Below are 25,536 nucleotides of genomic sequence, written 5' to 3' on the forward strand. Positions count from 1 at the left end.
TTTAAAGTTATGAAAGAAAATATTTGTACATCGTATAACATCTCCAAGAAAAAGTCCGTATGATATCTAAGAAATGTGCACTTCAAATTTAAACTCTAAAGTAGCAAAGAAAAAGAAAGTTTTTTTTTTTTCCGAATGTAATATTCATTAATGTTGGGTTAATTTTATACGACAATTTATTTGTATGTAAAGTATCAGATCAGTATGGGTAGCCTATTGTTACATGATACACTCAATATTAAAGAAATTGTTGCACTATCTGCATGAAATAACATATAAAATGAAGAATTACATATGCTTGAAACTAACATCATAGGATGTTTGATAGTTGAAGTTCAGCATCTCTTTTCAGCAACGAGGCAATGTGAAACGTGGACCTACAGTTTAAGGTGGAATCTGAACTCCGTAATGCGTTCAGTGCTCTATCGTTTGGAATCGAACCCGGAACCACGTGCTTGCGTTACTCACTACACAAGCGGAGAGGGCTAGCGTCATTTGTCCTCCATTTCATGGCTACCGCATTGAAACTCTTTATATAATAGGCCAACAATGAATGTAACAAAGTCGAATTGAAACTTGCAACAATGCATTGTAACGTAAGAAATCATAAATTCGAATAAAATTACTAATGAATTAGAAATTCAATTTGGATCGAAGGATTATTAAAAAAAAAAAAAAAAAAAAAAAAAAAAAAAAAAAAAAAAAAAAACTTTATAAACAAATAAATTCGCAAACAGATGTATGCACATGACCACATACTTCTAAAGTTAACAATTGTGTTTCGCCATAGATCCTAAAGACAGGAAGAAGAAAATATCAAATCGTCATAGAACAAGCTTCAAATCAGAATGAAGGCAATTTAAATCATTTGTCTGTGCCTATGAAGAAGGTTCCTCAAGAAAGACTGAAATGAACTGAATTCAACTTGTACACGAATCTAATGCATTACAATTTCTACTACATCTGGACAACAAAGGCGTGCATTAGATTCGCGTAAATATAAAATTTTTCGAAGAATTCCTTCTAGCACTGAGTCGAGTAGGACTGAACTTTGACGAATGCTCTCTGCAGATCATTTCCATTAGTTTTAGAGGTGTCTGCATAACAGGAGATGGACATAGACTAACACAGATGATGACCAGATAATACAAGGTGCGAACTGTGTGCATAATGGTGCAGCAACTCAACTGCTTTATCTCCTAGAAATTTCTTTTTTGTTTTTAGCAAGTAGGAGTAGTCTTTTCCTGCTATAGCAGATGTGGCTTCGGTTGTTCATAGCGGAGTAGTGATGCATTTATTATAGTTGTTTCAAGTAGCCATTGGCGACCATCTGAAACAAATTTGTAGTGACTTGAAACTTCGTAGTTCTATCAAATGTACATCATCATCTTGTATTCCAATCTGCCTCGTGCATGGGGTCCCTGGTTCGGTCCCAACTCGCGCCAAGTGAACTTTGTGGTAGACAAACACCGTGTGTGTGGGTTTTCTCGGGGTTCTCCCGTTTCCTCTCACTTTCTTCATTTTACCATTTCATTCATTTCTCATGGTTACCGTCTCCTTTAGCCTAGCCGGCATAAGCGTGGGTGTAAAAAAAAAAATTTTTTTTTTCGATCTGCCTCTTTTAGCAATTGGTTCTGCATTTGCACTGGGTCAGACCACTATTTTCATATGAGACGGGTGCGATAAAATATCACTTTGCATCGTATGTTTTTTGCAAGATACACTCTTCCTGAGAATGGCTAACGGTTCGCGGCACGAGGATATCTATTTTGCATGTGCAGCTGTCAATTCATAGGTTACCGCTCGTAGATCGCGTTCCGTATGGTCATTTTAAAAATTTTCGGTGCACTATTGATTTTGAAGTACCAAGCTCATTCGACAGTCTGTTTTTGTGGTGATGTTGGAATTCGCTTCCACACTGCGGCGTACATCTACATAACTCACAGTCACGGTCTTTAATAATGAGGCTGGTATAGCCACCTGTAAAATCCGTTAATTAAAACTGGACTTTCTTTAGTTGACTCCATCTTCTACAGCGACAGATTGCTAAGTGCTAAGCCCTTTTCCTTCAAAAGTCCGAGAAGTATTCCAATAGTATTAACTAATACGCACCTAGAAATGTTCTGGGAATCCTAAAAGTTGTGTTATATTTACCTTTTAACTGCTAGATAATAATTAAGAGTTTCGGCTTCACATATTGTTTTATATTTTATTCGATTTAGTTCGTTTTCCACACAAAATACTGAAGCAATAAGTTGTTGATGTGTTAGAGATCCCTACACACATTAACTCACAGCTGAGAGGTACCAACATTAAAGCAAATTACGATGATATTCTTTACACACGGTTCATTCAATTTATATGTAAAGAGTAAAATCGTTCTTTGATTTAGCAGTAGCTTCGTAGTAGTATAGGTAGGTGTTCGTGATTCTTAACAAAATGCCAGATTGTGTCTGTGTTAAAGTAACTCGAATAGATTTTTTGTTTCATCTTCTAAAGATCTGGAAAAGAATAGGAATTGGTTAACGGTAAACAAATAGATCGAAGCTTTCTAATGTACAGAGACCAATAAAGACAAAGCTGACAGTTGAACCAGTAGTTCTGGAACATTGTTTGTGTTACATTAACACTACAATTCAACCAGATAATTTTCTTTGATTTCTTTCTTCTCAGGGCCGGATTAAGGGGGGGAGGGTTAGAGGGCTATAGCTCCGGGCCTCCAGGTAGATAGAGGCCTCCATACTGATCAAAATATCAACTGACAATTTAAAAAGAATTATGAAGATACAGTGATGATCATAAAATAAAATATGACCAAAAATATGAAACATTTCCCTTAACTTTCCTACTGTACTTTCACAGAAATGTATTAGGTGAAGTCAGCAGGGGCCACATATTTTTTCTAGCCCCAGGCCTCCATATGAGCTAATCCAGTCCTCTTTCTTCCGTCTACAGGAGATTCATATAGATATTAATTATATGTTTAATTTTCATGATAAGCCAACACTCAGTATTTAATTTATTTTTTCTCGCTTTGAACTATGAGGTCATAACTTTGTTTGAACATAAAGATCATTCTTGATGATCACAATTGAAAATGAATAATCATGATAGCAGTACTGTGTAACAGTAACACTAAAGTAGTAATATATTGCTTCTTACGATATTTTGTCATGATACAAAACATATTTTCAGTCCTATACTGTATTCTTAGTTTTCTACAGGAATCGCTGAGTGATGATAATCGTCTGTGCCAGCGTTTCTCGAATTGTAGTCTTCGAGTCCTTTTAGATTGAATATTCGTCCAAAAAATACAGAAAAAATAAAATTTAAGTGAATTGTGTATCACTATAGTTGAAAATGCCAAGTAGGTATAGGTTGTATAAATAGTGGGTTATATGATTTAATAAGTAAATTATTATGCGGGAAATTGATTATATAGATATATTATTATAAATATTCTTGATAGCCTTGAACAAATGTACATTGTAGTCTAGTGGTTACAGCGTTGGATTCATGTCTGCATGGTTCCGGGTTCGATTCACGGCCGATGCTTCCCAAATTTTGCCGTCCATCCAGCATCGTGATGCAAACTGGGGAGTCACGTGAATAAAAGACGTGACGGTCACTAGGTCTAGAAAGCTTCTGATGTGCCTGTTAGAGACAGCGCACTTACCACGTGCTCGTCGCAGATCGGTTGGACCGGCTCAAGTGCACAAAGGTCTGTAACGCCAACTAGTTTTGTTTAGTTTCATAGCCTTGAACTATTGAAAAACACTAATATGGTTTTATTAATATCAATATAAGATGAAGCTCTCTTGTGGTCATATGTAGTAGTTCCCAATCATTGCAGAGTTCCATATTCCTTTTTATTTTAAGGCAAACTACAAACCCCCCATATCTTCAAATTTTGGTATCTGCTTAATAGTAGTACTAGTAGTAGTTGAGAGGTAGAAAGCAGTATTAACAAAATTAAGTTACAAACCTTTATTATGTTATAAGCATACAACATACAGTAGATACATACAGGGAGTCCATGGTATTGTTATTTACATCTTTTATAAATTACGAGATGTAAATAATGCCATGAATCTCGTAAATTTTGTTCTATAGACCTTTAGGAGTTCACGGAGTACTTGTTGGGAAAAGTACATGGTTAGCGTGTGCGCTTTTAGTGCGAGAGATCCGGATTCGATTTCCGCTGGGAGCTCATATGGTTCGAATCTCACATTAACCGCTTCCCGATCTACATTTTTGCAGAAAAACGTCCCAAAAAAAAGTTCATATTTTTTATTTCATATTTTAAATCTATCATAAATGCAACCTCTCATGATCTATGTTAATTGTCATTTGGAACTAAATTTAGAAAGTTAAAGCCTCTCAAAAACTCCTGGATTATTCCGAGTTATTTCGGGCACCGTTCAAAATGCAAGAACTGTAAGAATAGAATGAATTTGCGCTCTAAAAATCATGCTGTATTTAGAAACATCTTTATCTGCTTATTACTGAACAGAAATCAAGGAAAAGTTCCATGTAATAATAGTATGGAGCTATTTTAAAAAGTAACGACATTCTTTCTAGATTATCCCGAATTATTTCGGGCACTGAAAAAATAGAATAAAACTGTAAGAATGAAATAAAATATATGCTGAAAATATGCTATATATAATCACACACTTTTCCATATGTCATAATACAATGATTATATTGTTATAATATATGCTATTTTCATATAATAGAAGCAAATCCAATGTCAGAGTTAGTAATAATACGAATGCAAATAAAGAAGTAAAGATAATTTATAAATTACGCTGTAACTAGACCAGAGATCTGTTAACATTACCTCATGTTGACTTTCAATATGATGCATTTTGCCAGTTCCTCTGCGTTTCGTTCTCAGCGTAATTTATAAATTGAGTTTACATTTTTATTTACCTTCGTAGAAATTAAAAATGTTCAAATTAAAAAAAAAAAAAAAAAAAAAAAAAAAAAAAAAAATTGTCTGTAGCCAATTCACTGTCACTATTACTACTCCTTGTATTTACACTAACAACACAGAAATTTTCTTCTTTGTCATTGCTCATTGTTTGGAAAATGCACTCAACAATGCAGCCGTAAACACAAAACTTCTTCAAAAGGAAAGAAAAGAAACTAACGCTCTCTCGTAGTGATAATATTGAAAAAAGATCACGGGACTATTATGGGAGTAATGCACTGCCCATGGTGATAAATCAAGAAATCAAAACAAAAGATGGTTGAATCGTGTGTGAATATTTGTCCGTGCACTTTACTTTATCTTGACGCAATATTTCGGGTTAATTCACACAAGAACGCAAAAAAAAATATAATAATCATAATAACTCGGGTTAATCCAGTTGTACATACTATCCCTAAACGTAAATATTCGGGTTAATCCGGGAAGGGGTTAAGCTGGAGATCTGCGTTTCATATAATCTCATAGCTAAAAGGGATATTGAAGTTCAATTACACAAATCAATCAATATTAATTGAAAGGAATATTAACTTACACTATTTAAAATATATAAGTATACTGGTATATGCTCCGAACGTAAAAGACAAATTTGCTTTCCAAGGGGACAAGAGTATGTTGGTCTATAGAACATTCTGAGTAATAATTGTAGTCCTCTCTTGAAAAATGTTTGAGAAACGCCGGCCTATGCCATAAGCTAGACAATTTCAAATTAATCATTGTTTTACATTGAAAAGCTAATGTTTCCTTTTAAATTTTCCAGAATTGAATGGACAAGGAGCTGGGCATGGTGGAACTATTTCCGAGATTATTTTCCTCTGAAACTTGTCAAAACAAGTGACTTAAATCCTGAGAAGAATTATATGTTTTGCACATACCCACATGGTATTCTTTGTGCTGGTGCTTTCGGAAGTTTTGCTACAGATGCTTTGAATTTTAAAGGACTTTTTCCAGGCATTACTCCCTATGTTCTTACGTTAGAAAGCAATTTCAGATTTCCTTTCCTCAGAGATTTAATACTTAGTTTAGGTAAGTAAACTATAGAAATTCTTCCAAATTTCTAATAGTAAATAAGTTTATTGGTAGAAATAAGTGAAATTTAATGCCTTTTATTAAGAAAAGTAATTCGAAAGGAATTAGAAATAGTAATAAACTATAAATACATCTTTCAGTTGTATCCCAGTTTCTGTGCCTAGGAAATTTTCGAAGTATGGAATAAGGGACGAAATTTAAAATAAAACATTGTTTGTTAAACACTTATCTAGATTCCTAGCGAATGGCCGTCATAAAACAGTACGTATTCTTTACCTCAGATCTCCTACTAAAACTGAAAAGCTGATCATGATAGCACTGCTGTTCGCTGGTGTTTTTTTTTCTAATCTACTTAAGAAGTAATGTGCTGTCTACTCGTCCCCTGAATTTCAAATTAGCTTCTTCAGGGCTCCATGCTTTTATTTTTAGTCCTTAATTTGATGCTTTTAATTATAATTATATTTGATGCTGTTATTTTTAATCCTTAATTTGATGCTTTTAATTGTAGTTAAATTTGATGCTTTTATTTTTAAATTTGATAGTTCTATTTTTTTAATCCTTAATTTGATGTTTTAATTGTCATTAAATTTGGCACTTTTATTTTTAGTCCTTAATTTGTTGATTTTATTTGTAGTTAAATTTGATGCTTGTATTTTTAGTCCTTAAATTGATTTTGCTCTTAAAAATATCGATCACGTCCAATCTCGTCCAATCTTGGCATTGAGATAGAACTTAACTTGCTGAGTTTGCTTCACATGGAATATTTTTCTCTGCAGACATTCTGTCTCCAACTTATAGGGTGTCAAAGTCGGGATTTAAACTTCCTCAAATTGGTATTTAAAACAAGTAACAGTGTCACATGTATACCATCTGAAGAGTTTGGTTTATATGGCGTGATATTTTCTCAATTAATATTGAAACCAGAAGTGGCAGTAGATTTCCACCACTTTCGACTTAATTAGAGAAATTAGAGTAGGGATGGAATATATTCTTGGGACGCTTAATTGATTCCAGAAAACAGCTTCTCGCTATCTGTTACCATTTTTACTCTATGACAATCAACATGGAAACCACGGAAGTGGTTGCATTTTTTCATTTTCAGGTTTAGTAGCAGGGTTGGCTGGTTTAAACCAAGGTGGTTTAAACCATGGTTTGTACCTTGGTTTAAACCAGCTGGTTAAAAAAAAAAGACGAAAAATACTTTAAATCTTGTGAACTTAATGGTGACATTTCCACATATCAAACCATCCGTAACACGTTTATCTACTTTTTACCTTTTAATCAAGCGGTCCCGTGTTCAATTCTCGGTCGAACCACAACCCATCTTTCATGTGTAAACCAAGTAGCGATTCGAGGTGTGCCTTTAAGCGAAAGTCTTCTCCGTGATAACCTTGGTATTTCATAAGATGTTAAGCCTAAACATACGAAATGGAACCAAATTATATATTTCTACTTGAATGAGTGCCTATTGTTTTATAAAGAAGCCAAGCTTGCCTCTTATTGATAGAAATTGGCAAAATTTATCAACTGCCTACGTAGCTTCCAACATCAACTTGGATTTGACTTTGTTTTAATTTTATTGAATAATTTCTACACACCAAATTTATAATTTAATACCCCAGTTTTAGCGTAGTGATTATGATATGTTGACCTGAAAATTTTACATACAAACACATTTAAAGTAATAACAGGATTCCAATGGCTAAGGCGGGAGTTTCCCGATTTATATATAATTCTACTTGTGTAACTGTTTATCTTTTTGCCCTTTTGAAATGACTCTTGACAATTAAATTAACAAGTACGCCTATGTAAAGATCAGTACAACGTATTTTTTATCAGGAGTCCTTCGTGATTGAGTCGGCAATCGCATTTGTGACCAATTAGTCCCGGTTTTGTGTCCAAATGGACAATTTCTCTTGGATGTAAGTCGAGAAGCAGTTTGGATTCCGCTTTAAGCTTATGTGACCCCTTCCAGCATAACCTTGTTGTTGCATAATAACATTAAGGCGAAACAAACTAATTTCTGTCCGTATCTAATATAAATACATAGAGTAAATTATTTAAATAAAAAAAAACTGTTTTTTTGGTTTTTTCAATAAAAACCATGGTTTTTGCCAACCCTGTTTAGTAGAGAGATTAGAGTGGAGATGAAATACATTCTTGGGAAGCTTAATTGCTTACTGAAAACCCATCTCGCTGTCTATAGCGGTTATTATTCTATAACGATCATCTGGAAGTGATTGATTTCTACCAGTTCTGGTTTGAATAGAGGGCTAAGAGAGATGGTACATATTCTTAGAACGCTAAATCGATTCCAAAAAACCTCTTATCGCTGTCTTCTATCGTTTATATTTGGTGTAGATCAATATTGAAACCTAAGTTGTAGTGGGCTTCTATTACTTCCGGTTTTAGTAGAGAGTTAAGGATGGAGATGAAATGTAATCTTGGGGTAGGCTTAATCGATTGCAACAAACAGCTGCTCGCTCTTGCTGTTTTTGCTCTATAATAACGTAAAAACCGGAAATTGTTTATTTCTATTGCTTCTGATTTGAGTATCGTCTTTATCATCAAACTCTATTCTGAACTTTTGATCCTGTTCATCTTCACCAAATTTCATGGTGATCCATTAAGTAGATTGTTAACTTTTTGTCGAGGGCACACATACATACACACACAGACAAGGTAAATATATAAAAGAGTTTTGATAAACCAAACTCCTTAAAAATTTACTAATTGAAAATTAAATGAATCTTTATGCCGGCTAGTCACACGGTTATGCTGGCTAGGTTAAAGGAGGCGGTGATGATGAGAAACTAATGAAATGGTGAAATGAAGAAAGTGTGAGGAAACGGGAGAACCCCGAGAAAACCCAATCACTTGGTGTTTGTCCATCACAAAGCTCACTTGGCGCGAATGGAATCGAATTGAGAACCCCATGCACCAGTGGTGAACGCTCTACCACTAAGCCACCGGAGCCCTAAATTCACTAATTGCCATCATGTACTTATAATAAAGCTTCATTTACTCATTAATGAGAACATTTTTTTCTGCAATCTGAAAAGTATTAGCCATGACGAAGCCTTCAGGTTAGCGACGTAATTCAGTATATGTGGTTCGTATGAAGAATTACAACAAAGGCACAATTAAAGTAACTTTACATTTGGTTCATAGTATTAGATTGTTATTTCAATTTTATATTGCATCCTTCGTTAATAGCGAGTGTAAACATTTTTTTTTTTTTTTTTTGTATATTTTGAAATGTCGGCCAAAAAATAAAATCTGTAAAGAGATTTCACGGTGTTCGTATCTCTAGAACGGTCAGAATAGATTAAACTGTTTATTTCTGTTGAAAAGCTTCTATCATCCCAATAGATCGACTAGAGAACTATATTTCCATCAGTGAAAGAAACAAACAGAAAGTCACAAAATGTAGGTTAGTTAATTTGTTTTCAGGGTTGGCAGAACCTAGGTTGTTAGTTAGGCTTAGTTAGGCAAAATTTTTTGTCTGTTTGCTTAAATCAGATTTTGTGGTTTAAATAGATTTGTTCTAGTTAATAACATTACACATGTATAGAAATAATTTTGTTCGGCCTCCTTATGCAACAGCAGGGTTATGAAGAACAGGATCTTGAGTTTAAAGTAAGATCCGAAACACTACTCGGTTTTCACTCGAGAGTGGACTCGAACCTGGGATTGGGGCCGCGGTGGCTCAGTGGTAGAGCGTTCACCTCTGGTGCTAGGGGTCCCGGGTTCGATCCCAGTCCAGTGAACTTTGTGGTGGACAAACACCGTGTGCGAAGGTTTTCTCGGGGTTCTCCCGTTTCCTCCCACTTTCTTCATTCCACCATTTCATTCATTACTCATCATCACCGTCTCCTTTAGCCTAACCGACATAACCGTGGGACGTAAAACTGAAAGATTTCATTTCGAACCTGGGATTCCCTGATTTCAAAGCTGACGAGTCTACTGACTCAGGCCGCGAGAAACCTTATTGTACTGATCATGCATATTTGTGAATATTTTAAAGAGCCACTTGAGAAGGATAGAAAGATACAGAGATGAAATCACTATACAGAGATATACACATTATTAAAATAAATGGACAGTTTCCAAAGACTACGGATCTAATTTAATCCAAGTTAGCTCACCGATTCAGAAATATAGCAACTTAATTTAATTTGCATGTTAATAGAAAGTCATTAAAGATACGGATCATTTGGGTTCACTCTGGCTCTGAATCATTCATACATATACATATGCAGAAAATAGTTTTTTTGATTTCAATGAATCACTTACATTCATGTTTCCTGGGTTTGTAATGTATGAGAAAAACTCCAATAAAGTTAATAGATCAAGACAATATTTGTAGTTTTTATTTTGAATGTAGTAGGATAATAATAATAATAATAATAATAATAATAATAATAATAATAATAATAATAATAATAATAAAACTACTACTAATATTACTACTACTACTACTATCAACTCATGGACTTATAAACAAACAAAACTTGCTTTCGCAAATATAATTTTACAATTGCGCACATCCTTTAAAGAATGAATGGGAAATTTACATCTGAATATAATATGAAGGGTTAGTAAATAAAATGTGATAATCCACAAACGTGTATTTATCAAGTTTTTTTTTCGAACAGACTCATTGAAGACTTAACGGTGAGAATATTATAGCCCTGCAGAGAATGGAACCGAAACTCCTTGATTAGGTACAATTTACGCAGATGGTTTGATATATTTGAAAACGTCATCATGAAGTTTACACTAATTGTGGCATTTTTGCTTTTAAATTTACTCTTTTGGTTTAAACCAGGTGTTTTTTTCTTTTCTTTTCTTTTTTCTTTCTTTCTTTTTTTTTTAACTGCTTTAAACTGGTCAACCCTGCTGTACTTCCTATTTCAGTGGAAGCTTCAAATAGTTAGAAACAAGTGACGCAAATATAAAGATTATTGAAGAGAAAAGAAATGTTTCTAAAGCTGACTTAAGGATTGGACGACTTTTGGAGTATATTATGAATGGGTAATTACAGTATAATGCATAGATTATATTGCGTGGAAGACTTAATCACTTACTGATAGCGGGAGGTAATCTTAAGTAATATTTATTTTATTTTTAAAATAATAATAAATACTTTGTCCCTTACTATAGGTTTTTGTTCTGTGAGCAAGGACAGTATTAATTATTTACTTCAAAAAGACTCAGGTGGCAATGGTCTTGTGATTGTTGTTGGAGGTGCTTCAGAATCTTTCTATTGCCGACCAGGAAACTATACAATCATTTTGAAAAACCGTAAAGGATTCGTGAAATTAGCGTTAAAGAACGGGTAAGTAGAGAAATATTAATATCTTAGAGGTGCATATTTCATACTATAAGAAGGGGTATACACGGTTAATAAAGTTATGACAAGATGGTGCTACGCGTAGTTACTAAACTAACTACTAGAGCCAAATTGGTTGTCCTTTCAATCGTACTGCTGTATGGCAAAAGTGCACTTGTGTGACACTGTGTGATGTGTGTTTATAGGAAGAAAATCCCAGTTCGTTTTGTGGGTCTACACAGAGATTTAAAAAAAGAAAATGATACACCGTTTCACGCTTATGTTACACTGTTTTTCGAGATAGGAAAATGATTTATCTGAGAGAGTATTTAATGTGTAAAATCAGGTTTATTGTCGTAGCCCACTTACTGGTTCCTTAACTGCAGGAGCCTTGTTCAATTGCTTTAAAGTTAGATTTCTTATTATTTTAATCATATGTGAGAGTAGTTTATAATTTCCTAGAAAACTTAAAAGCAATTCATAATTTATCTATAAAAAATTAGTCACCTGTAGCAAGGTTAAGCTGACAGATTACGCAAAGGGTAGGAAATTAATTAGAGCATTCAGTACATAATTTTCATACTCGCATTCACAAAATGCATGAAGCGATATTACGTATCGATATGTAACAATTTAAGCTTTGCTGTTATTTTCTACTTGACTCCTGTTCTAGATAAAACAAAGAAGTAACAGAAGGTAAAATTTATGTTGGAAATTGAAACGGACACAAAGTGCTACAAATAATTGTACTGGGCCCAAAGTGCTTCAGAAGGATGCAAATACTCTACTTTGAATGTTTAGTTGTCATGAATGAATCTATGCAAATTAGATAGATATATCGTAGGTTATTATCTGGACTCTCGTGTATGTTCTCTTGTCGATAGAGTCTAATTATGTTAAGATGTACTATGTAGCTAGGTTTGATCCGTCTTGGTAATTGAAGCAATTAATCTGGAATATTAAAATATCGCACAATAAAGGACTCAATAAGTATCAGCGTATTTACGTTGTGAAGTTGTTTAAACACACTAACCATAAACTCTATAGTTACAGAACGTAATGAATAGATTTATAGGCTTTCTCATATTTGGTCTCAGCTGAAGCAATTTTGTTCTTTACTTTTAAGAGTAATCAATATTTGAAAGTATCATTTTAACGACTCTCTGTTTTGAAGATTACTAATAGTTTATTATATAAATCATTTGTACTGCATAAAAATTATGTTTTGATATATGTATTTCCAATTGATTAATTAGCCTTGAACTTTTTCTTTTCTTCAGCACCGAGGCTATATAAGACGGGACTAATTGCTAAAATTGGAATCCAAACTACTACTCGAGTTTGTATTTGAGGTAGTCATTTCATCATGGGCCAACCTCGTAACCAAACAAAGAGCTACATGGTTATATGTTTAGCATACGCGTCTTTGACGCGGGAGTTCCGGGTACGATTTCCGGTGGGTTCTCAGTGGTTTGAATCCGACGTTAAGTTCGTATCTTATAGTCATACTTCTGAAAGGGACGCTAAACCCGAATCCTAATGCCTTGGCCACGTGACCGCAAAGATGAATATTTTCAAATGTCATAAGTACATTAATGCATTGTTGTATCTTATGAAACTTCTTAAGTGTATTAATTCTTGATTTAACTAAAGTACTGCCACTGACACAAGTCACAAATGCATTTATCGATTGTTGTTTGTTAACAGTAATGATCACGATATCAATTTCTTTCAAGTGAAAATGTAATCTTGTCATCTAATGTACAATTACGAATCACTGATTTATTTCGTCTATATCGTGTAGAAGAATAATTCAAAACTGATTATTTCAGGGGGGCAGAGGGGGAACCCTTCCCGGGAGCAAAGAAATTCCCTGGGACATTCTTCAAATCGAGTACTAGTTTCAGCCCCTGTTTATTTCGAATCTTCCTCAGAAAAAAAAAAAAAAAAAAAAAAAAAAAAAAAAAAAAAAAAAAAAAAAAAAAAACGAAATCGTCATTAAGTCTGCACGTTTTATTTGGTTATAAAGAAATAAAAGTGAAAGCAAATTATGAAATACGCCTTTTCCGATCAAGAATTTGAACACAAAAATTGAAATCAATATTTTGAGAAGCATCGGTAGTTCCGTTTTTGCAGTGATTTATTTGTGGATTTTGTAGAAGGGGAGAATGTTTATGCAAGATTGTGTTCTGTATAATAGAACAACTTCAAAGTCGGGTTGGGACAACGTTATTTTTAAACCTACGTACTTTAAAATTGTGGAACTAGTTTGATAGGCGGTCCCAAAGTTCCTAATTTTTTTCACCTTTTAAAAAACAATTTTATTGTAAATACGAGTAGGTACGTTAGATAAGATTTTGAGTTGAGTTGAGTTGATTTTGAGTTTAACGTCCCGTTCAGCAGCGAGGCTATATGAGACGTGGACCTACTGATTAACGTGGAATCCGAACCACATGAGCTCCCGCCGGGAATTGAACCCGGGTCTCCCGCGCCAAAGGCGCGTACGCTAACCGCTTAGCCACGGAGGAGCTCTAGATAAGATTTTGTTAGGTAGATTAGTTTACATGTGTTACCTTCCTGCTTTTCGTCCTACTGCTGAAGACAAGTGTGCAGCATCCAGTAGAAGCCCTATAGTTACATTGCAATTTGCCCAACTTGTCATAACAAGTGTCACACTCCTACGTAAAACAGTTTTATTATGACAAATAATTCTTTAGTCCGTTCTAATTTGGTCTTTAAAAACCAAATTCCTCGCCCGAACAATAAATACGATAAAAGGTAAGAGTTTACTTTGGGCAGAGCAGTGATAGGTGCACGTACACTTGAACCTAATTTTATTTAAATAGAAGGGGAAAGACGGTATTAAATGTCATTCCTCATATCATAAATGAGTTTTTGCACTTGCTCTACTCAATAAAATTAGATTCAGGGGTGTATGACCCTAGCACTGTTCTGCTGAAAATAAACTTCTGTTCAACAAACCATACTGGTATTAAAACAAATCCAGAATTGAACAAAGACTGTAATCTGGTCTCCGAAGAATCATGAGCATGTATTAAACAATTACCAATATGATGCTGCCTAGAAAGAAAGAAAGAAAAAAAAAACTTTACCTTTTCTTTTACTTTTACTCTCGAAATTGAAACAGCCATTGTAGCTTACAATATTTACAGTTTTTACAACTAAATCACAAGAAAGGTTTGACTGCCGATTTCACCTTGAGCTAAGTATGTTGAAGCATGACTTACGGCGTGTTATCTAACACTATCTTTAGAAATTAACAATATTTTCACAGCGTACCTCACTTTAGAATATTGAAGCAATAGGAGGTTGGTTTACATCTGATACCGTCTTTTTCAGTTGGTTTGTCGGTAGCAATATGATGTCCATTTTTTTATCCAGCTGAAGGCATACTTTTCTGCATTGAAAGATGTAATATCTGGCCCATTAACGTTTATGGAAAGAAGCGATTCGAGGGTTTTTACAGATAAATGGTTTCTAGCGTCAGTATGCTGTAAGTTTAAGTTGGAAAAGCCTCTCTTGCGCTCTGCAGAAGAAACTGAAAGCAATTCTATGAACAATTCTTCGGGAAGCAATTTTATAAACAAGACCAACATAGCTCGCGACAATAAACATACTGAAAAAAATAAAGAATCGCTACTAAAACATGAAGTTGAATCATTGCACTTCAAAACAGTTTGTAGCTTAAGAAAGAGGGAAAATATCTTCCCAGGATGGGAAGACTGAATTAAGCCTAGAGACAGGGAAGTCAAAATTTAGAAGGGGAGAAATTCCCAGGTTTCCCTGGCTACAAATAAATCCCTGCGTTTTTGTACTCTAAATAGCTATATACTTAAAAGTTTCCTGTTAATAATATGTGCTAACTTTATTTATTATATTTAACAGTGCTTCGCTTGTGCCAGTATTTTCGTTTGGAGAAACCGAGATTTACGACCAGGTGTCAACTCCTCAAGGTTCATTGATACGCCGAATACAAGAATACTTAAAGGAGAAGACTGGAATTGCACCAATAATATTCCTTGGGCGTGGTCTCTTACAATATAATTTTGGTGTCGTACCCAAAAGGAGTCCTTTGACTGTTGTTGGTAAGATACAAATTTAGTTATTACTGAAAGTAAATATGGTGTTATTAGTTCTGATTTCTTTTATTAATCAATAAAAAATTTTAGATAATGAGTGTAAAAGGTGTGTTGGAATATGCAGTTGTAAGGACAGATCAGATAAGAAACAAAAGCATTGAAAATATAGTGCCAGAGAGAACAGAAGGGAATTTAGGATTTGAAACAAGTTGTGACTAAACTGATATTATTTCCTTATTGGAGCTCCCTTGTAGCTAAGCGGTTAACGTACGTACCTTTGGTGTGGGGCACCCGGGTTCGATTCCCCACGGGAGCTGGTGTGGTTAGGATCCCACGTTAAGCTGTAAGTCCATGTCTCACATAGCCTCGCTACTGAAAGGACGTTGAACTGAAAATCAAATCAAATCAAATCTTTCCTTAAATTGCATAATATATCCTTGGCTATAATTTTGGTTGATTAATCCTTCAAGGGGGCGGCGGTAGCTCAGTGGTAGAGCGTTCACCCCCTGTGCATGGGATCCTTGGTTCGATCTCAACTCGCGCCAAGTTGGCTTTGTGCTGAGCAAACACCGTGTGGGTGGGTTTTCTCGGTTCTCGCGTTTCCTTCCACTTTCTTCATTTCACCGTTCCATTTATTTCTCATTATCACCGTCTCCTTTAACCTAACTGGCATAACCGTGGGACGTAAACCTTTTCTTTCTTTTTTTTTTTTAAAATCTTAACTTTTGACTGGTCACTTTTTACATCTAAATTCAGCGAGACTTGTTACTCCTTCTTGTATGCCTTCTATTTCTTGAGTAATAAAATATTGCCCAAAATCGTCCGTAATTTGTAATCCTGACCTCCATGTTTCTTTTGTTACGATATTCAATCCAAAGCCATGGATAGTGTTGTTAATTTGTAATGGACCTAGAATAAACTTAAATTACTTATACATTTCAAATTTCTTTGAGAGAAATATATGTAACATGCGGTAAACATCAACAAACACTTGGTGGCATCTTACTTAACGCTAATAGGATCCAATGTCGTTAATACCATGATTTTGCGTGAATATCCTGTAATATTCATAAAATTTATGCAATGTAAGGTAAACAGTGTGTTGTTTATTGTAGAATTTGCGTAAAAATGGGAACTTCAGGTTACTAGGGTGTGTTTTCTGTTGAAATGATGAATTTCCTTGTTAACATTATCATCTTTGGTGTGAGAGATATTGAGTAAATTTGCGTGGGGATGCATGTCAGATCGTTAAACTTGTATATATTTATCTCGTATAGCCTCTTAGTTGAACACTAAGCTTCCAATCAAACAAACGATGAACTGATTAAAGCAGATATGAAGTGAAAATAATGTCCGGGACTGTGTACAATAACTTATTTGCGACCCTTCCTGTCCTTCTAGTGGCTAGTACGTGGTTTCGGGGGAAGAGGGTTGGACGCGATATGGCGGTTTGTATTCCACCATAGACTGTAGGTCCACGTATTATATAGCTTTGGTGCTGAAAGGAACGCTAAACTCCAATTGGACTCAATTTTCTTTTTTTTTTTTTTTTTTTTTTTTTTTTTTTTTTTTTTTTTTACGGCATTTTCAACAATCTGAAAACATAAGTTGCCACCAGCTGCTGTTTCCCAGCTTACCGTGTCTGAATATTAAAAATGGCGAACGGAGCATACCTCGTCGACGTTTTTTTTCTCGTGTTTCCCAATGTCATTATTATTATTATTATTATTATTATTATTATTATTATTATTATTATTATTATTATTATTATTATTATTATTATTATTTTATCTAATGGATCATAAAATAATCTTTAGGAGTTATATAGCTTTTGATATCGTGTGTTCGCGAAAATCAATAACTTACTCTTACATCGTAAAGATCTAAATATATCTTAGCTATTAAATAGAATTAAATGAAACCAATAGTTTGAAACTACTTTTCAGATACTTCAGTTGTGCCAAGAATATTTTGGAAATTGTTTGCGAAAAATAATAAAATTTAAAAAAGAAAAATTCCATTACAATAAAGATAATTGAATAATGTAACTAGGTGTGGACGTTTTACCTGAAATGCTCGCTGTCAATATAGTCGGGAGAAATAAAAAAAAGTATAAGCAGAAAATATACTTGACATGTCGCATGGTTATTGGCTTCACAGAAGTTTTATGATAAACTACAAGTCATGGAACCCCATGTTTTACGCTTTCCTTATTCCTTATTGCCACGGACGCCAACACAAGAGGTCTACCGTCGCACATCTATACCAACACTCTTATCACATCTGTACAGTCTCCGCTCTCGGTACATTCAACACCGTATAGCAGATGCTCATCCACTCACTATAACCCCCGTTGTCGTATATACTATCATCATCCATTCATCCATTGCATATAATTTCGTCATTGAACTCCTTTGTTTTCTAACTAAAAGGCTCCAAGTGTTTGAACCCGCTCTGAGTAGACCCAGAGCAGAAGATTAACACCCTCTCGTTTTATATAATATCATATATCCTTGTGTTCTCTTACTGCACTTCGTTTCATCATATAAATTACATACCATGCTCAGGTCACCTTCTTCTGTATGTCTACCAGATAAACATATTAATAAATTCTAGTACCCATCTCCCAATGATACTACCAATAAATGAATGCTCATGGCCCCAAAGAAGGCGTTACCTTCTTCTACGGCTTGCCCATCTTCAGATGGGAATAAAATTTCTTATAAAAAGATATATAGGGTGGAAGAGAACAAGACCGAAAAACTTCGGGAGATGATTCTACAGCTAAAAACAAGGAAAAAAGTTCAAATAAACATAGGTCCAACGCGGCGGCGTTTGCAAGCAGCAGTCGTGCAACTTTTAGCCAGCCTCATGCTTCTAAGTGCAATATTTGTCGAATAAATAGATATATTGACGTTGGGTCAAAAGAATGTAACGACAGTCACACCCCACCAAAATGATGGTGCAAACAGAAAGGAGCAGAGCGAACTGCACAAGGGGACTCCCCAAAGGGAGAAGGAGATTCAACAGATGAGATACAGTTAGGGGACATGAAAATAAATAATACGTACAAACATAAAATGACCTGGTTATGTTTAGCGTACGTACTGAATGATCGATTGGAATGTGCAAATGGGAATTCCTGACTGCAGCGTCGGGGAGCAACGTATACGACACAATACATCACGAACGAGATGGTTTGTTGGACTGATGGTAACGCAAGAAGGACGGTATCGCTCCCGAAACTTGTTACCTACAGCGATGTCCGAAAGAAAAAAAAAATGGCAGAATTGGGGAGAAAGGTGTTGAGTTTTATTACTCTATGTATAACGCAGTTGAGACACCTTTGCTAATAAGGACTGTACACACTGTCTACAAGAATACAAACATCAGCAATAAATCGATTATTATTATTATTATTATTATTATTATTATTATTATTATTATTATTATTATTATTATTATTATTATTATTATTATTATTATTATTATTATTATACCGTCCTTCTTACATTACTGTCGGTCCAACAAACCATCTCGTTCGTGATGTATTTCTGTCGTATACATTGCTCCCCGACGCTGTGGGGAATCCCCATTTGCACGGCCCAATCGATCATTCAGTACGTACGCTAAACATAAGCAGGTCATTTTATTTTTGTACGTATTATTCATTTTCACGTTCTCTACTATATTTCATTTGGTGAATCTCCTTCTCCGTTTGGAGAGTCCCCTTGTGCAGTTTGCTCTGCTTCTTTCTGTTTGCGCCATTATTTTGATGGGATGTGACTTTCTTTACATTCTTTTGGCCCGACGTCAATATCTCTATTTGTTCGGCAGGTATTGCACTTAAAAGAAGGCGGCTGGCGAAACGTCTCACAGGTGCTGCTTGAAAACGCTGCCACGCTGGACCCATGTTTATTTGAACTTTTTATCCTTATTTTTAGCTGTCGAATCAGCTCCAGAAGTTTATCGGTGTTGATCCCTTCCATACGTTAATTTTTCCAAGTCGGATAAATCAAAAGTCGATACCTACCTATCAAACCACAGGAGGCAATTTTTCGCACAAGAAATAAGATATAAGTCATGTCTTAGAGATTATACAGAAGGAATTCAGGAAAGAAGAATAGATCGCGAAGTTCGCAGAAGATTGTCGAGTTCCCCAAGAATATCTTAAGTCGTTATAGAAATAAAACAGACATTCGAGAGTAAGACTTCCGATCCAATGTGCTTGACAAGTTGAATTGTTATTTTCTGGAGTGCGGAACATTAATATTAAAAATGAAAAATCAAAATATCTTCTGATTGATAATTTCGGTGTAAAGGTATTATTTTCGGATCATGGTGGATCTAGCTTAGATGAAATTACAAAGCATGGGCGAGAGAGAGTAGAGTGATCGTTACTTTTCCGTTGGGCTCTAAGTTGGTATGTTGAAAAGCTGAAATGAAATGAAGGGATAGATATACAAAAACTGGGTAACTATGGCTATATATTCACTTGCACACATCATTTAATATTCTCGTAAGTCACTCTTGACTTCTATAGTTTAAAGAAGCCATTGACAAAGGTAGTGGGGAGGGAGGTTGCATTAATAATGTCGTCAATGTGTGATTTTACTCATGTGACATCTTTAGTAGCCGCTCAAAATAAACACGGGTCGGAGGCATCCTTTATTTTTATATGATTTACAATGCGATAAGTAAGAATCCAAAGAAAAGTTTTTGGAAAATTGTGTGTAACCATGCTCTATTGCGGGTTGACATTTATTTATTTAGATATTATTATATTTTATTGTTACAAATACGTTAGCATATTTCCTAAAGGGCACTGATGATGATAGTATTAATGTAAAACTATCATAGTCTATAAAATACAAAAATATATTACATTATTATTTTCAACAATGCTTTATTTCCATGGTTACTGCTTTCAGATGGTTTACGGTTTTAATTGTGAAATTAGTGACGAAAAAAGTGTTGTGTCTATACTTGAGACAGCATTGTAAGAAATGTTCATATAATGCACAGTGAGAGCAGAAAACAGTTTTCGTTATTATTATTTCTACGTAAACGTCTAGATACAAATTTTAACTATTCGCCTCCGAGACCGTTTCATCTTCCGAAAACTTTTTCTTTTTGTATGAAAAGTTGGTACGTACAGTATATAAATATTAGAATAGAATTAGTGGTAGCTTATCATCAGTTACAAATTAGTGTTTGTAGTGCTTTTTTTTTTCTTTCTTCGAAATTTGAAGCAAGTGGAAGAAGTGTAAACATTACTTTCCTCTAAATACATACAAAAAGGGAGGTAGTTGCACTGCAGGATACTTCACAATTGATATGTATCAATGGATATCACAAGAGAGCTATAAATCGGCTAGATGTTGCCCACATGGAAAATGGGAATGCTTTAATGGAAATGCATTCTGGTTGGGTGTAATAATAATAATAATAATAATAATAATAATAATAATAATAATAATAATAATAATTACTACTACTACTACAACTACTACTGCTACTTCTTTGGTATGGCAAAAAGGTAGGAGGATCTTAGGAAAGTAAATAATACATTTTTCATTGAGTTGGTGTGATGTCGTAGGATCCAGTTGAGACTTTTGTGTCTGTCACGGTGTGTCTTGGTTTTCTTAAACAATAGAATTATGTATTAAATAATAAAATACTTTTGATGCGAAATTTATTTTTAATCATCTGGTATATTTCATTTCTTTAACTTACTGGGAATAACGTTTGGCAGGTATTCTCAGAAAAGCAGGTGAACCACAACATTTTACATTCTTCTAACTGCTTCTTGGTATATTGAGAAACAGAACTTCCACTTGAGAACGAAATGACAATATTCTAAGGCAGTAGTTCTCAATCTAATTCCTATTACATCCTCTTGCCAGCGACCCCCCTTATAATTTCTGGTTTGTAATAAGCATGTGTGGGATTTTAAATATACCTATAGCGGAGATCTCATGATATCCATCTATTTTTATAATAGTAGAATAAATTTCTTATATATAGTGGATACAGTAACTTCCCTAAAAGCGAATGGATTAAAACCAAATTTTTTGGTCAGTTCATTCATCTTTCGCTTATCTTCGCGACTGCTAGGTTGAGAAACCGTGCTCTAAGGTATAGGAAACTTACGAACCAGAAATTTTAAATGATTGAAAAATCATCCAAGTGGCTGCCATTTGCAGTTTTTGAAATTTCAGTATTGCTATACGTAGAACACGCATCCAAAGTCCTAAACACCCTAACAATCTTCCTTTTCGTTCTTCCTAAACCAAAACCTTCAACTCTCTACTTTTTTAAAATATTAATTCTTATTTATTTCTACCCTCATGCCCTACAAACTAAAAACGCTCATCATCTTCTCAGGTACCTCTCAATTCTACCAACTATATATATCCCTAATTAATGATTGTGTGGACTTTGTGGTGGACAAACACCGTGCTCGTGGGTTTTCTCGAGGTTCTCCCGTTTCCTCCCACTTTCTTCATTCCACCATTTCACTCATCTCTCATTATCACTGTCTCCTTTAACCTAACCGGCATAACCGTAGGACGTTAAACTTAAAGATTTCATTTAATTTTCTAATTAACGATTATCGTTTCTTCTCTTTCTTCAAAATAACGACGAAAACAGTCCAACCGAATGCAAAAGCGTAAGATTATAAATGATGGAACAATTTCTCAATTTCCTACGGAGGTTTCGTTGCCAAATTGTATAGGTGAATTTGTGTGTCAGAAATTTTTATTTTATTGTATTTTATTTATTTTTTGTTACTAATGATTCAATCTCTGTGTTTTGAGCTCCTCCGTGGCTAAGCGGTTAGCGTACGCGCCTTTGGCGTGGGAGACCAGGGTTCGATTCCCGGCGGGAGCTCATGTGGTTCGGATTCCACGTTAATCAGTAGGTCCACGTCTCATATAGCCTCGCTGCTGAAAGGGACGCTAAACTAAAAATCAACTCAACTCAATCTCTGTGTTCATTCAAGTTGCCTTTGTTGAAGTTCAATCGTGGATCTTTTGTCTTAATAGGGCTCATAGACTAATATTTCTAATAACGAGCACATATTATGTAAAATGTGTACTTCTTTAATGGCATATTTTGATTCGCCTAAGTGTGTGGACGATTCTAAAACTGCTAGATTTCGTATAGAACTATGTTCTCAATCTATATGAGATGCATATTGTTAATAATATTTTCATCATTCTTATTCTTATTGTAGTTGGCAAACCTATTGACGTAGAAAAAGTGGAAAATCCAACTCCTCAACAAATTGACGAGCTTCATGACAAATTTACCAAAAGTTTGATTGATTTGTTTGAAGAAAATAAGGATAAGTATTTGGATGTTCCAAACGCTAAACTCAATATTACGTAAAAATAATTTTTCAGCAAGGTATCTAATATTTATAACACTATATATAGTTACTGTGTAGTTATGAAGAGAAGTTTTCTGAAGTGTACTTAAATTCATGAATGAAAGTAACAATATTATAAGCAATACAACACTGACACTGTAACATAGGCAGATCTAGCTGGGTCAGGCTAGGGAGCATACAACGTTTTGGAAGAGTGTCCATGCAAGTCACAAGCTTTTCAGAGGTCAAGGTTCATTGTCTTAGTATGAATCTTTCCTGTAGTTCTTATGTGCTGTATTTCGTCGTATGAGAACTGAAGAACGTAACTCCAAGAATTGAATTTTTGTTTGCGTGGATTATGAGCATAATTCTGAAAGCCTCACTTGGTGTTATTTGAATGGTATTGAAGTTGACTTTGTTATTGGCTTTTCTGCTATACAATAATGCGTTTACTAACTTATTAAAACGACATTTGTTTGAAAAAGAAATATTTTTTTTTCCGTTTCTCGTGTAAAGCTACAAAAATGGAGTTACGTTCCTCTGGTTTTCATACGACGATTTGTCTGAGTGCCATAGTTTTTCTGGAACTAACTACTGTTACTTTTCGGGTTAGGTTGAATGCAAGAATGGCTGTTTACAGTAAATAGATTTTTTAAAATATCCAAGATATTTTCAAAACATTTCGAACACACGTCGGATTTCTGCAGGCGACAAGTATTTAAAAAAAATAAATAAAAAATAAATAAAGCCAAGGAACATAGTCTGGGTCCGATAACTGGAGGTCTAGTGTGATGTACAGTAGATAGTAACTTTGACGCGATTCTTAGTGTAAAATTTATATTATTTATCTGGAAGCAGAATAGCAATGTTTCGAAAGGTAAAAAGTTTTGGAAATGGGACATTAAACTAGTGTTTGTTTAAATAAAAGATCATGTTTATGCCTTTGACTCTCACCATAGGGATATATTTTCCCTTTTTAATAGTAAATGCGACCATTGATCTTCAAGACCTTTATCGGCAAATATATTGCTCTTTAATTTTGTCGAACACTGTGTCTAAGAGTGGTAAATCTGAACTGTATTTAGGAACCCGCCATATAACCTCGGCCGTGTTGATGAACATTCGTCGTTTGTCCGTATCTGGCTCTGTTTTACTAAGAATTACTTGTTGCTTTATAAGTAGCAGCATTTTTTTTTTTTTTTTCACGTACAGCTGCATCACCAATTACCACTTTCATAAACAAGTTCTTAAAATAAATTTCGAGTCACTTTAGTGTACTATTTTTAAAAAATAATCAATTGTAGTTGACATCCTTTAGGTAATGAAAAGTCAGTTTTATTTCGAATGACTTGTGATGCTTCTGCTTTGGAAATTATTCTCTCGACATATATAGTACATAGGAACAAACTATAATTTACAACTTGCCAGTGTTAATCTTGGATTTACAAACTGGAAAAATAGGCTTAGAAATCTGATTAACTTCTATTGGAGTCGTTTCTCAGTTTCCAGACAAGATTTTACTTTCATCGTGAAGTTTTGTACACTACATGACATTTTATTGTGTATTATAACTGGTAATTACATTCTAAGATTTGATATTGATAAAGAAGATATTTAAAGCATGTTGAATTACAGTAAAGCCCTGATTATCCGCTAGTGCCGCGATTATTTTTTTAGCCCTACTGCAGTCGCGCTTAATTGTTTTTCATAAGTAGTGGCTGCGAACTGACACTCCGCATGCAAATAAGTACTGAATGTTCTAAAACTGAATCAATATTTCCAACGTAGAGTAAAGGTTTCTGTACATATTTTAAAGGTTTTATTATGTTTTTTTGTACAATAAAACATAGCTTTTGTGCTAAAGTATATTTTTTGCTTCATGTTTGTACCTCAATTTTAGACTTCTTTCGGATTATCCACGGTGTATTGTATTGTATTTATTTCTTTTGTATGAACTTAGAAGTACGAGGAATGTCCTCAAGTAAGTGTAACATGCGTCATATGTACAAAAAATTTACATGAGTAAAATAAAGTAATATTACATTGTCATGATATTTACGTACTCCTCAATCGTATAACAAGAATTTTCTAATAGAAATGATTTTAATTTTTGTCTGAATCTTTTCATATTTTCTTCATACTTTATATCAATAGGCAACATGTTGTACAACTTAACACCACCATAACTTACACTTTTTTGATACATTGCTGACCAGTGATTACACAAATGAAAATCATTCTCATTTCGCGTATTATGATTATGTACATCCTTGTTTGTTACGAATGCCGATGAGTGTTCTTTCAAATACAAAAAGAGACGATACAAATATAAACTATCCAGTGGAAGTATATTGACCTCCTTGAACAAATGTCTACAAGAAAAAATCGGCTTCTTATGACAAAGTATTCTTATGGCTTTCTTCTGAATTTTGAAAACATTAAATCTCTGATTTGAATTTCCCCAGAACATGATACCATATTGCAAGATAGAGTTCGTATTTGCCACCCAATTCCCTGAATAATCTGTGCTTTACTGTACTACCATTACTACCTTTTGTCTTACCATTGCCGATGGTATTCCTAAAAATCAGTAAGATTGAAACTGCTTTCAGTAGACATGTTTTACTTGTTATTACTGAAATATTTTCGTAATGTGAAGATACATGAAGTTGTAAAAATTTAGAACCACTGTTTATGGTAGTTA

General features: G+C 34.4%; 1 protein-coding gene across 4 annotated transcripts in view; it reads left to right on the top strand.

Annotated features, from left to right (window-relative positions):
• LOC145662999 (2-acylglycerol O-acyltransferase 2-A-like) overlaps positions 1-25,536 on the top strand; it is a 46,039-nt gene that overhangs the window by 17,469 nt on the left and 3,034 nt on the right. For all 4 annotated transcript variants that reach the window (XM_081729114.1, XM_081729116.1, XM_081729115.1 and 1 more), the window contains exons 3-6: positions 5,754-6,019; positions 11,189-11,363; positions 15,264-15,463; positions 22,698-25,536. The exon at positions 22,698-25,536 is cut by the window's right edge and continues 3,034 nt beyond it. In XM_081729114.1, coding sequence (XP_081585240.1) covers positions 5,754-6,019; positions 11,189-11,363; positions 15,264-15,463; positions 22,698-22,852 — 796 coding nt within the window. In that variant the 3' untranslated portion in view covers positions 22,853-25,536. The remainder of the gene's footprint in view (positions 1-5,753; positions 6,020-11,188; positions 11,364-15,263; positions 15,464-22,697) is intronic.

This window comes from Thermobia domestica, chromosome 10 (assembly GCF_964235325.1).
Source record: "Thermobia domestica chromosome 10, izTheDome1.hap1.1, whole genome shotgun sequence".
Classification (NCBI taxonomy): Eukaryota; Metazoa; Arthropoda; class Insecta; order Zygentoma; family Lepismatidae; genus Thermobia; species Thermobia domestica.